Genomic DNA, 14,611 nt, shown 5'->3' with positions numbered 1-14,611 from the left:
GGAGTCCACGTTGGCTCAAACAACGACGCATGGTGCAATCTGACACCGATGTTCCTTGAGCATGAAGTTCAGCTTGGATCTCTTTAAAAGTCTTTCTGGGCTCTTTTGTTACCTTTCGGATTATCCGTCTCTTTGATCTGTCATCAATTTTCCTCCTGCGGCCATGTCCAGGGAGGTTGGCTACAGTCCCATGGATCTTAAATTCTGAATAACATGTGCACCTGTAGTAGGGTTGGGTTTTGATTATTGATTTATCAATTAAAATCAATTCTAGCTTGGATAACGATAATTTAAACTTTTTAAAATTATGCAAAATTGCAAAATGCTTAGCTGTGTCTCTAATAAAACCTCTGTAACTTTGCTTCACTTCAGCAGCATCAGGTAATGTTCATATGTTGACTAATGACTTTCTTTTGTTTTTGATCTACTGCAGAATATTTTTAAGGTTATCTGCTATAAAATCCCAGGCCAGGAAAATCACCTTCATGTTTTTCTGTTTTATCCTCAGTTACTTTGACACAAAGGCATCTGCTGTGATGCTTACACCTTTGATAAAGTCTCAAGTGTCAGCTTTCTTTTTATAGATATAAAAATATGGATATTTGATACGTGATCAGAATTTTAATATTTCTGACTGAGGCAAATAGAATCGATTCGGGACCTTGTGAATCGGAATCGAATCGATTTTAGAAATCAGTGACAATACCCAGCCCTAAACTGTAGTCACAGGAACATCTAGCTGCTTGGAGATGGTCTTATAGCCTTTACCTTTAACATGCTTGTCTATGATTTTATTTCTAATCTCCTGAGACAACTCTTTCCTTCGCTTTCTCTGGTCCATGTTGAGTGTGGTACACACCATGTCACCAAACACAGTGACTACCTGGAGTCCCATATATAGGACCACTGACTGATTACAAGATTGTAGACACCTTGGATTAACATGTCCCTTTGGTCACATTATTTTCATTCTTTTCTAGGGGTACCATAATTTTTTCCAGACCAGTTTCATGCATTTATTTTTTTTAATAATTCAATTGAAGCATTGTTGAAAAGCAATGTCTGACTTTCATTGGTTTTAATTTATTATTACTTTTATCAGATTAAAGTTACTTCTGTGACCATTGTGAGTTTCTCTTTCATTGACCAAAGAGTACCAACAATTTTGTCCACGTCTATATATCTTAGCACAAATGACAATCTCAAAAGCATCAACTCTAACAGAACCCATGCTTTGTTTCTAATAAAGTGTCAGTGAGTGTACAAGTGCATGTGGAAGGCTGATTGGAAATCAGCCCTGATTTACCTGCTCAAGCCTTTTAAAAATGTAAATGTACATCAGTGATTTGCATTCTGGCTCATAGGGCTGCTGCCGCTCTGATTCGAACAGACACGAAGGCCTGAGAGGCACCAGAAGCTGTTTTTAATGAGGAGTTATTTATCAAAAACACCTTCAGTCACGATCTGGTGAGTGGGAATCAGCTGCAGGGTGATTTAGAGCGATGATTCGACACTTCAACGGTGACTTCATGAGGATGAATCATAAACAGGCTGTCGGATAACAACAACAGTGAGCGCATGAGCCACACACACAAATACTCCTCCAAAGCCGTTATTAAGATGTTTGTCATGTCAGGCCCGTCCTCCGTCTCCTCTCTGCCCACTTCTCTTATCAGTTTGATGGATGCAACGCACAAAGACGGGAGGGTGGGACAGTTCCTCCGGGAATACAGAAGTCTGAGAACAAAGGAGTCCCTGTGCGCCGGGAAGAATGAGCGCTATGTGTGGAGGGATCTGCTGGGTTGGACGAGCCGCCTCGCTGTGGACCAACTTTGGCCTCAGCTGCCCTCCGAGTGCCCCGCCTCTCTGAGGTCAGGTTATATCCACGTCCAGAGCCCGACAGAGCTAAATGCAGCTGTAGTGCATTTAATTTGAAATTATGACTTCCTCCACAACTATAAAGATTTCATTCTAGAAACAACGCTGTGGTTGTTAATAAACAGGACGAAGTGGTTACTGGGGACTATTTTCAGCTGCAGATTATTCGGCACGGTTTCTTCTGGTTGGAGTGAAATGAGCAGTGTCAGACTTTACATTGATAGGACAGCATGATAAAACGAACAGACTCGTAATGTGCGTCAAAGCTACACTACAGACACGTCAGCTGTAATTACAACAACACCCACCACCATCACTCCATGGCAGGTTCAAAGACCATGATAGTGGAGGAGGAGCTGATCATTTCCCTGTCTTTCTGTGCAGTTTGAATCTTTGTATGTTCTTTTTGTTATTTTGTGGTTTATGGTTGTGAGATATCCAAAAATGTAAAAGTGAAGCTGCTGCGATTAAGATGCTTCACCTGTGCTCTATAAAGGGTTCTTGCCATCCTCAAGGTTATTCTCCTTCATGGTCTTTTGTTTCCATGTAAGTGTTTTGCATCCAGGGTTTAACCAGCAGGGGCCTTACCCGTAAAGAAGACAGAGGGCGACTCCTCCCCTTCGAACAGTCCTGCCGTCCTGGAGTCAAAACGCAGCCAGAGTCCCACAGCGAGCACGCCGGTTCCTGCCAGCTGCAAGACGAAAAACATGTTTACTGTCTCTGAAGGAGGTTTAATGTTCTCTCCGTGAGACTATATTCAAATACTAGTGTCATTTTGCACATTTGTCCTCATTTACAGATATTTACAGATAAACCACAGAGAAACTCATGTTAAGCAAAAAGATACAGAACTAGCAACTGAGCCAAGAAAAGGACTGAAGTCAGAGAGAAACTGAGCCTCTACACTTCTATCCAACCGCAAGGGTCGCCCCCTGGTGGGCATAAAAAAACCCCAATGCAGCTGTAAAGGCAGTTTGACGCAGACTTCATTTTTCATACAAGCAGAAGCTATGTCCATGTCTGTGGTCTGAACCTGCAGAAATGCTTCTAAAGCAGGCATTGCAGCACGTGTGACCTTGTTCCTGATGTTTGGAAGAACACTGTGCTCACAACAAGGTAAGTTAACAGAGCCAGCACCACCGGAGCACTTTTTCAAATTGTTATTGAGTTATTATCCACTCTTAAAATAATGAAGGCACATACAGCTCAAGTCTGTCGCATTAACAGACACTTTCATCAAATCCAACAACAGCTGTAGGCGCGGGTCGATAATTCCGGGGGTCTAAGACACAGGCAACACATTACCAGTTAGATACAGAGAGAAGAAGTGAAAAGCCCGAATGAGGCTGGATTTGAGAAGTATCACCTGACTGAAACCACAGGGCTCACCTGGACCTGCCTCACAGCACTCCACTGTCATTACACTGTATACTCGAACGATGACCGTAGAAAAAAATAAAGCACACAACAAAAGAACAAAGGAAAAGATGCTGCAGTGTACAGTACATCAGAGGCAACTTTATCCTAAACATCTGAGTTAACTCATAAGAACCAGACTATAACAGCACGATAATCTGAGACGTGCAGGAACAAGGAGAGTATTTGATGTGAACGTTATTTAGAGATTGGGGGTTAAACAACATGCAGAGACATGAAGAGGTGGACACCCACACAGTGGCAGCTGATCGAGTATAAAGCATCCTACCTTAGACAATAACCAGATTAATCCTGCTTTGCAGTGATTTACAACTGAGGTTGTGTTAAAAAAAAAAAAAAAAAAAAAAAAAAAAAACACAAAACTACGGAGACCATGAACTCATCCCTGAACTTATGGACCCATCACAGTCATTTAGACAGGTGTTCAAAAACAGCTGCTCAGAGCAAAATGAAAGAACTGGCTTTTGTAAGGTATGATGATGTGATGCTTCACTGTTGCAAAACTATGTGCAGCTAGTATGGAATGCAATGGTTTCATATTCAAATCAAAGTATGTTAGTGTGGATGAATAAGAATCCCTTTCATTGAAGGTGAACATGAGGCTAACGTTTGAGGAATGAAGTTCGACTTGCTGCCCGGCTTATTCTCCTGAATCCAGACCAACCCAATCACAGAGGAGCCATCCAGGAAACATGACTTCAGTACATGTGGAGCCTCTGCACAACGGAGACTTAGATATGAAGGCATCCACAGATAAATAAATGACAGCCATACTTTGTCTCAAACAGTAATTACCCACTACCATGACTCAGAATCACCTCAGCAACCACAAAACAGTTTACATCAACTCTTTGTTGCCACCCAAATAACTCCCATAATGTCCTGCAGCATGACGCTGACGTCTGTTGTTGTGCAACAGGGAGTATATGAAGCACACCATAAAGCATTCAGGCCGAATGGCAACACTTTGCCCCAACATGTCCTCCGTCTGGTTCCTCCTACGGTCTGCTGACCATGATTCAGGATTTTGGTTTTTTGGGGTGGGGGTGCTATCTGTAAATCAAGGTCTTGAATTCTCTCTTGAAAGTTTGACTAACTCAAATATAACTCCAAATACAATTCCAAAATACTTGGCAAATTAAAATTTTGAGATATCAAAAAAAAAATAAAATAAAATAATTTATAACAATATTAACTAAATAAAGAGTGAAATAGACTAAAAGATAAATAAATAATAATAATTCACGTGGAGTGTGAGGCATAAATTATGATCAGTTATTCTTTTAGGAATTCTAGAAATGGTTGCCAAATCATACAAAAACTCGCCAGTTTCCCCTTTCTATCAAATCTTATCTGCTCCACCCTGGCCACAGACACCATCTCATTAAGCCACCTGTTAAAACACGGGGCCGAAGAAGACCGCCACTGTAAAAGAATAAGTTTCTTTGCAGCCAGCATACCCATTGTAATTATCTGTTTTTGTGAAAAGGAAAAAGATTCGACTGATGCAAATGATCCAAGTATAGCCAATGTACCATCACGTGGTATTTTTTTCCTAAATTGGTTTGAAAACCACATAAAAATCTGGCTCCAAAAAGCATTCAAAACAGGGCAATGCCAAAATAAATGTGCAAGGGAACCTTCACCAACTTTACATCTGTCACATAAGGGAGATACAGAATTATAGATCCGGTTAAGTTTGAGTTTAGAAAAGTGTAGTCTATGAATGACTTTAAACTGGATTAGTTTATATCTGGCATTTATTGAGCCTTTCTGAATATTGGACAAACAATTTGATCATTGCTCTTCAGACAGAGAGACCCCGAGGTCTTCAGCCCATGTTTTCCTAATTCGGTCGGAATCAACTGGGATTGTAAAGCACTTAACAAACTGAGATATCAAATGTTTAAAATTTGCTTTCCGAATTATATCAAAGTAAGTATAACTTTGTGGCTTCAGTGGAAAGTCTGAAAAGTTTTGTTGAACAAAATTCCTTATTTGAAGATAACGAAAAAAAATGTGATTGAGGTAATTGAAACTTTTCTTGAAGTTGAAGGACATAAATTTGTCATCTGTATATAAGTCCTCAATGTATTTCAATCCCTTTCCCCCCCCATTCTAAAAACACCCTATCCATTTTACCTGGTTTAAACACGTAGTTATGTATTATTGGCATTCCTACTGAAAAATCAGGTAGTTTGAGAGATTTCCTCATTTGACTTAATATCTTTGAGTGTTTAACAACAAAATTACGACTGAGCGAATTATTACAAGAACCCGTGTTAGAAAACAATAAGACCGGTAATGAGGCTTCAGATACTGTTGTTGCCTCTACCTGGAGCCAGATCGGAAGCTTGTCATGACAATAATCAATAGGCGAACCCCACTGCCAGTACAATAGAGCTCTTGAATTTGCTGCCCAATAATAATGTCTAAACACAGGGAGACCTAACCCCCCGCAGGAAGTGTTTTTTTGAAGATGAGCCATGGATATCCGAGGGGGTTTTCCTGCCCAAATGAATGAGTGAATCAATGAATCAAGCTGCTTAAAAAATTTAAGTGGCAAATGAATAGGAAGGTTTTGAAAGTTGAAGGTCTTTTTCTTTTTTTCCCTTTTTTTTTTTTCTCCTTTCATGCTTATAAGTTCACAAATGTTAAAGACAGTAATTGTTCTCGGTTGATTTGTATAAGCATGTTATGTTTAATTTAAATGCAGAAATAAAATTTAAGAAAAAAAAAAATTGAGATATCAACTCAAAATTTTAAATTACTTCTGTCTGACAATTCTACCCTGTTGGACAGCTTTATTTTTCTAGCCAGCGTTAGCTCACCAAGGCATACAAATAATATGACAACGAGCGTAGCAGCTTACCTTGTTTTTTAAGGTCATTGGGAAAAATTCCCTTTCATTGTTAGTTTTGTATGCTAGCATTAGCTAGTGTACCATCCTTTTATTGTTGTTAACCAGAATCCTTAACAAAGAAACACTTTAATATGGGCGTTAGAGGCAACAGAGGGTTAGAGTTAAATAATCTGTTAAAATGTTTCAAGTAGCAAATATTTAATTCATTAAAAAGTATTAGCTAACATGCTGAAGCACAGCTGTAAATTCCCAACTGAGTTGGAGGATCATCACGCCATTGTTTTCTGTAAAATACTAGACGTTCATTAAACCCGCAGCACAAGTTGACTGGCTGTACTGTGAACACTGTAGTGCCAGGTTATCAAATAAATGCTCCAACAGATAAAACATGAAGATGAATACTCGTAGGCGAGGCCTGTAGTCAATTGCAAGATAAACTCCCTACAGAGACTAAAACAGCATCAGGCTGTAAACATGTAGGAGAATTAGAGGCATCAGCTGCATAATTCATACACCTCTAAAAGCAAACACCATTGCTTTCATTCACTTTTATCACACAACTGTGCGTTTCAGGCTCCATGTCAGATTAACCTGTAAGTCAGTCATCCAAACTGGGATGCACAGACTTGCCTGAAACATCATAAGGAGGGTCATTTTATATAACGCCTTGGGCTGCTCGACTTAGTGTGACCTCAATGTGAGTAAACTGAAAGTAGAAATCTTCCAGCAATCAGAGCCACACCTGTAACTGTCAGCATGTGACATCATCCCATCGCTGGTTTGTCAGCGGTAAGTCAGCCAGGCACACCTTATGATCATCATCAGTAAATCTTTCCAAACGTAGCCTCGAGCTTAAAGAACGCAGGATCAGTTTGCTTTATTTGCCTTGCAGTCGTTGTCTGATCCAACCACTCGCTCTGTAAAGAATGGAGGTTTAAGCCTCTGCACCTTTCACTAGTGTCACTCAGTCTCAACGCAACTTTCCACTTCATCTCTACACTGCGTTGCAATAAACAGGGCTAGAATAGCAGGAGTCCATGTTAACATGAAAATAGAGCATTTTAAAATATCCGTCATAGACAGCAGAAGTCAGAAATGACCCCATCATGTTGTGAAAGTAAAGTACCACATGTCTGTGAAGGTTCTCAGTCATCCAGGTCATCGTAGTCAAAGGAGCTTGCAAAGAAAAGCGTCTGGACTTCTTTAAGTTACTTGAAGATGTTTCACACCTTGGCTCAGGCGATTAGAGGATCATCAGGGGGTCCTTTTGTCCCTCTGTGGGGGGGTCACTCCCACTAGGTTTATATCTGGGACTCTCCACCATTTGACCTTAGAACTGAAGAAGCTTCTCGGATGAGAGGTGAAACGTCTTCAAGCAACTTAAAGAAGTCCAGACGCTTTTCTTTGCAAGCTCCTTTGACTAAAGTACCACATCTTACCTGCTACTGTTTGAATGCAAGTATTAGTTAATGTATGATGGATAACTTTCCACTCATTCTTCATTTAATCATCCCTATCTAATTATATATAGTATATTGTCCAGACTAGTCAGCAGATATTCAAATGAATCTCTTCACAGATCAATAGATTTAAATTCCAGTATCTGTATATGAATATTGAGACATCATCAATGCGCTACCATTAACTGCAGTTCCTCTTGTCCACTTGAGTCGATCCCTGTCTACACTCAGGTTACAACATCCCGCTTTACTTTTTTTAAAAAAAAAAAGCAAAAACAAAACAAAAAAAAAAAAAAATCATGTTTACAGGCAGCTATGAAAACTATTTTAGTCTCTGTGGGTAGTTTCAGCTTTCATAACTGCAGGTGGCAACTTTATCACGAACCATGAGCCTCCTAGACACTAATCTGAGGGAGTAAACTCAATTTTCAGCCAAGTTTAGAAGAATGATCTTACAAATCATACGGCTTCATGTAGGGCACGCACAGTCCACTTCAGTTTCAGTAAATTAAAGTAAAGTGAAAATCGCTGGTTATGAACAATAGCAGAGTTCATGTGAGAAGCCTTCTCACATCACTCTCACGCTTGTCTAGTGCACCATTACCAACATTTGCAGAATATTTAACATGAATTAACCCAAATAAACATTTGTCATTAATTTGTAACAATTAAAAAAAAAAAAAAAAAAAAAAAGGGATATAGAAAAAAGAAAGGAAAGGACGTCTGGCATCCTGAATGCTGGGGATGTTGGTATTAGTGAACCACAAACACTCTAGGGACTCGACTGTTGTGTGTGGAGGAGATGAAAACAGCATTTTCCCCTGAGGTTCATGTTGGCTCTCATTAACCACAGAGCTGCTCTGCAGCACTATTAGCCATGCAGAAACAACAATAACCATGACGAGGTTAGTTTGGGAGTTCTGGCGATGCACAGGCTGGTACCACCTAACAGCAAATCAAAAGTAGAATTTCTCCCATGTTTTGGAAAATAAAACTGCAGTTTTTGTGAATGGAGTCTGGTGAAGTGTAACTGTAACTGCTTGTGAGGACAGGTGAAGCAAAACTGATTCCAGGTGTGATAAAAAAAAATTAGTGGTGCTGTTGAACCTACAGCTCTTCACACTGTGGGAAACTTCTTCAGGTTAATAATCAGAAACACTCGAGGCCGACTCAATGTAAAATCAGTCTAATCTCACGTTTGTGTTTGGAGGAGGGGGCCAATAGACGAACTTAAATTAGAGGGCAGGGTGGTCCACCAATGAGATGGAGTCCTACAGGACAAAAGACCATTTAACAGCCGGAGGTGACGCACTGCAGAGACACAGATACACATTTTCCAGTCGCCTGGAAGTTTATCACTCACTCCAGTCCTCTCATCAGTGCTGGCATAAATTTCTGACAGGTGTACATTGTAAAATAATGACCTGACATCCTAGCAGCGCAGCTTCAGCACACCTGAGTCATATGCAAATCATGTCTTTTCTTAATATATACACCGTTTAAACTTAGTAGGTCAGACTTACACCTCGGGTTTTACCTCATGTCTAACCGGTTTTTATTTGCATTTATCAAAACCATTTAAAAAGCATTCCAGTTGAACTGTAGTGGTTGAAGCTTCTGTTACCGTCCCTGTATATTTCCCACCTCGTGGTCCACAACCCACAGTTTGAGAACTGTTTCTTTGCAAGCAGTTTTGCTTAAAATAGTTAATGCCATTTATTCACAGTCTGTTTAAAATCTGTGATTTTTAGACTTGATTCTGTAATTTCTGTAAAATCCCTCATCCTGGAGATGAATCAGGAGGCTTGGGGATCATTCACTCTCTCACCTGTATGTGTGTGACGTCACCTTAACATAAAAGTGGCTCAAAGCTACCCGGCCAGTTCTCTTTGTTCTGTCCTGCATGCTGCATGCACTGCACCAAACCACCAAGTCAGGCTGTAATTTCATGCTGCCCTACAGTCACTGCAGTTCTTGAGCAAATTAGCCACTCGTTTATCTTGCTCTTTCATTTTGAGTCGCTCTGCACGTTTTCCAAGCATGTCCATCTGTCTGCAGTCAAGGAAATGACATTCTTCGGTCTCCTGCCCATCTTCATTCCTTCGCCTTAAACTGCATTAACTTTTGAATCAGTTTTAGCAAATACGTCAAAACTCAGATGTGCCGTGTCATTCCATGTCAGTTCCACCTGACCATCTACCTGACCATAAAGGGGAACATTTTTAGGAAATTCCATCTAGAAAATTCCTTAAGCTCCTGCAACAGTGAGTCATCAATCACTCATCCATCCATCTGACCACAATTCACAAGCCCCCCCCCCATCCTTCAGTATGACGTGATGATTTCACATATTTTAATGGCCGTGGTTGCCACAGACCATGTACTCATAATACTCCTGAAGTCAAATCCTTTTGCATCGGAGGTGACCGAGATTGTGACCATTTCAAAGGCACCAGAACTTCTCGACAGTCTTGTGATGGACTGTGAGGTTGATAAACTGTCACAGCACTGATGATTTAGTTTGCAGAAGCAACAAACTGCAGCATTTACAGAGATTAGTGTGGGACATAAAATAAAGACTGGAAGCGAATTAAAAGCAAAGATTTGTGAGCTGAAACTCCCCAGAAGGAAGTGCTACGTGGGTTTGCGTGAGGCCACTTTGATTCTTTCAAAGAGCCTCGATGACAAAAGCACAAATTTAATGATGGTTTTAGAGGTTTGAAGCTCCCAAAACATCAAAAATAGTCAAATTATTAAAGATTTTGTGGCTCCAGCCAAACATAAACTCTGCCTGTGTTTTAGATTGTGAGTCTTTCCTGAAATCTGATCCAGTCACAGAAACCATCAAACAATCAAACAAAGCAGCATAATCCAAAGCAACCAAACCACTTCAGTCCACTCACTAAACCAGGCTACGTACCCAGAAGAGAAAGTTGAAGATAAACACCAGGTACTTGATGCACTGTTGTCTCTTCATGGTGCTCGGATCTGTTTATATCTTCTTACGCAGAAAAATGGAAGAAAAAGCGCCCTGAGTGTCACACAGTGAGGAGGAGAAGGAGAATGAAGAGAGGTGACAGAGAGAGGCAGCTTTTGTTGTGAGCCACACCCTGCTGAGCACTCACCTGGCTGAGGGAGGAGCTAGAGGGGCACACATCCAATCGGATGTGTGCTGCATAACCCAGCTTGTCTAACACAGGTGAAGGCATTTAACACCTCTTGACTTTTCTAAATACTCATGAAAGGTGCCTCAGTACTTCTTGTATTACCTCCTTTAACACTTCCTTTATGAAACAAGATGTCAACTCCTAACTCACTGTGGACCACCATTAATTAAAAACCTTCATATACCTCACATGTGGCTCATAAATGTTAATCGACACTGTGTTTCCCAGTTTGATTGGCTGCTAGACTTGAGGCTGAGAGAAAATCTGCTTCCTGTGTGAAGAACAAAGATTTATATCAAATGATTCAGTTTAAAGTTTGATTATCTTTCATTTATGTGGCTTCAATAACAGCCTTTAAATCAAAGTGGCCACACCACTAATGTCAGTTTTCCATGGGGATGAATTATTACCCACAGTACAATTCATAGAAAGGTTTAAACCATCCATAGAGAGCACAGAGGCTGTAAACATGTTTATTTCTGCTTTTTTTTTAGGTGACATCATGCAAATACTGTTCAAGAGCAGTCTGCCAATTTGGACATGATACAACCGCCGGTTGCTAGGGAAATAATGTGGCAGTAGTTCCTGGAGGTTTCTGCCTCTCTCTAAAGAAGCTGCTGCACCAAAAACCTCCTTCTGGTTTCTTTGGTTGTCTGCAGTTTGTCTGCAATTACTCTAAACTACTAAAGCAGTTAAAGCAGTAAAGGTTGGAAAATTGGAAATGGACAAGATTCGCCTTCAAAGTAAAAGCTGTGTCTGAGCGCTGCAGCCAATGTGTTACAAAGGGGACAACCTTTAATTTGAAGGGAAATCCTTTTTTCACTGTCTCACTACAGCTCAGAGAGTAGCTGGAGAGGAAATCTACATGCAAACTTCCAAAGCAACCACAAGGTTTTTGGCAACAGGTTGGGGAATACTTAATTTTCCCAAGCAACAGGTGGCTGCCAGGGTGGTTGTCACTGACTGGTCTCTAGGTCTGTGTAACCGAAGCTTTAACAATCACATTCTCAGCAACCACTGGTCAGGGAACCCAGTTTCCCCTCATGACACGTGGTCTCTAAGTCCGTTTGACTCGAGGTGTCCAAGTTAACATCAAGTGTCTGCAAAGCCTCATTAAAGTTAACCCTATATCATAGAGCGACCATATTTTGATTTCCAAAAAAGAGGACACTTGCGCCAGTCACAAAGAACTTTAATAATACAGTTTGCTTAAAGAAAACGTTAACATATTTAAACTATGCCTTCTCTGTGCGGTTAATGAATGGTGAAATAAAAATATGTCATATAAGCTTTTAGAAGTCAGCGTGTGCAAAAAAAGAGGACAGTTGGTCATCCTACTATATCATCACAATAATGTTGGTGACGCTGCAGCTAACCAATCACATTGTCTCAGCGTTCAATTACAATTAGCCCAGAATTTGGCTCATGCTATTAAAAACTATCTCTAGCAAACCAACATGAGTAACAAAAACCCCCAAAAAAACCCAACTTGATAATATATTTATTATATTATATAAATCAATAAAGGAAACACTTGAAATGCTTAGCGTTTGTTTCAGAAGAGGTTTATGTAAACAAAGGCACTTCTTTCTCTCGTCCCTCACATTTCAAAGCTATAATATCACAGCAGTTTAATCACGTTATTGCAATGCAGGAATAATGCCAACATGGGGATCTCAGATAAGTTGGGCAGTTTAATACTGGAGTCTGTGGAAACTGCCTCACTCTATAGGGCCTCCAGTGGATGCTAGAGGACTGCAGTTTCTGGGACTTGCTTAGCCGTAACTGATTCTAATTGGAATAAAGCATTTTAAAAGTATGCTCTTTGATTGAAAAGAAACAAAGAGAAACAAACATGTTGAGTGCTGTTTTTAAGATAAAAACACTCTTCCAGTTTAACCTCTGTGCTGCACAGCTGGACTCATGCTGTCAGTTTTACCTCCATACTCCTGCGTTTGGCTTTAAAAACAGATAAAAAAAAAAAAAAAGACGAGCTGTTTCAGAGGAATCACAAACAAAAACTCCACAGGTGTATCCTCACACCTCTTGGGAGACTCATTGTTTGCTGCAGTAACTCAACGCTGCATCGGCTCCCAGTGGACCCAGTGAAACCAACAACGCCGGCTTTGTTGTCGGCCTCCGTTATCTCTCCCCGCCTGTCTTTTGTTCGTCACTCTCGTTCTCTCTAAGGATGTCTTTAGTGATAAGCTGCTGTTGTTTGTTGAGCTCAAACTCTGATGGCTTGACTGAACTCGATCATTCATCAGAGAAAGTGAGTGAGCAGCTCGACATAAATGAGTGAAAAAACTGGTACAAATAATTCAATCCTTAAAAAGATTTGTTCTGCTCATTTTCAGCTCCATGTTTTTATTCGTAGACTCCATCAGAGGAGCTTTGGATGATTCACAGTTCAAAATAATCCCCATCTGTCCTGTGCTGAATGATATGAAGCTTATCAACAATAGCTTACCAGAGTCAATAAGGAAGCACTTAATATTCCACTTTAATGTCCCATATGGAACAAATCAGACATTTGATTCCCTTTAACTCAGTTCATATAGTCCAGGGTGTACCCTGCTTTTCAGACCCTGAGATGGATAGCTAGATTAGAAGATGGTTGATGGATGGTTGATTTATTTCAGATTTTTAACCTTTTCTTTTTTCATTTTCAATATGAGTTTGTAGTGTGGTAGTAAAAATACGTTTTAAAAAACGATAAGATTTGTGAGAGTTTTTTCATTTTAATAATAAAAAAGAAGTTATTTCTTTGAACTGATGGATGAATTTAAAATGTACATCAGGACTTTTAACATGTAAAGGAGTGTTTTACATTCCTGAGGTGGAGGTGTGGACCCGAGGCTGGCCCTTCGACCCTTTGACCTCTGCCCTGAGAAATCATTCAGACTTTTAAGGAGCCATCCTTCAGACTGCCTTAAGCTTCCTCGCTGCACAGGACACCTGAGTAGGAGGTGAAAGCACTGATTAGGCAACCGCTCTGTCTTTGAATGACGTGTTAGGCTCATCTACGCCCCCTACTGGATTTCTGAACTACTGCAAAACCAACGAAACTTTAAAGTCACCAGAAATGAACACCATCAACTAGCAGGCTGTTTAGTACTCTGAGGAACACCGAAGCTGTTCCGGTGGTTTGTCGTGTGTCTGCACTTTATTGACGCTTTCCGTGGGGTTTTCCTTTAATTTGTCAGCTGTCTACAGCTGCTGCAACAGCATCCCAGAATGTCAGAAACAAGAAAACATAAAAATGCGAAGTGCGGTTTTAGTGGATAGTTACACAAACACAAAATTAATATTATCAGCTTCATATAAAAGAGCACACACAAACCGGGACGACTTTAAACAAAACACACTAGTGTTCAAAATGCCATAGGCTAAATCAAAACAAAACGCTCCTCGGTTCATCTCTGTTAAACACAAACCACATCACACAAAAATACATTTTCATCTTTCCAGGCTCAAATTTGAGAGATGAAGACTTATTTCTGTGCGCAAATGAATAAACACGGGCGGCTGGAGCTTTAAATATTTCATCCCGCGTGTTTAAACTTACCCAGAAGACGAAGTTGAAGATGAAGAGCGCGTACTTTACGCACAGCTCCCAGCTAGTTAGAGCCGTCATCCCTGCGGAGTGTTCAGCCGTGTTTGGACTAATTCAGTCTTGAAATTATCTCCTATTTCTCGCTCAGTGATGTTCGTGGTTCCTGCTGTCGACCTGTCGCCGTTTGCTCGGCTCTGCTCAGACAGCCTCCGATCAGATCAGCTGCTGCTGGGAGGAAACAGACCATCGA

The 14,611-nt window shown here is 40.5% G+C and overlaps 1 protein-coding gene across 2 annotated transcripts in view; it reads right to left on the bottom strand.

Moving 5' to 3' along the window:
• Positions 1-14,611, bottom strand: part of LOC146689303 (CD9 antigen-like) — an 18,850-nt gene extending 4,239 nt beyond the window's left edge. Inside the window, exons 1-2 of one of the 2 annotated variants that reach the window (XM_085436023.1) lie at positions 14,374-14,611; positions 2,467-2,569 (exon numbers count right to left, since the gene is read on the bottom strand). In XM_085436023.1, the coding sequence (XP_085292149.1) occupies positions 2,467-2,569; positions 14,374-14,442 (172 nt within the window). In that variant the 5' untranslated portion in view covers positions 14,443-14,611. Of the gene's footprint in view, positions 1-2,466; positions 2,570-10,558; positions 10,691-14,373 lie in introns of those variants that run through there. The other variant, XM_085436024.1, reaches the window with a different exon arrangement.

This window comes from Copadichromis virginalis, linkage group LG17 (assembly GCF_057382275.1).
Source record: "Copadichromis virginalis isolate Kocher_CV1m ecotype Utaka linkage group LG17, C_Virginalis_male_GT1.1, whole genome shotgun sequence".
Taxonomy (NCBI): Eukaryota; Metazoa; Chordata; class Actinopteri; order Cichliformes; family Cichlidae; genus Copadichromis; species Copadichromis virginalis.
Note: the sequence above shows the minus strand (reverse complement) of the source record. Positions and strands in the feature narration are given on the sequence as shown.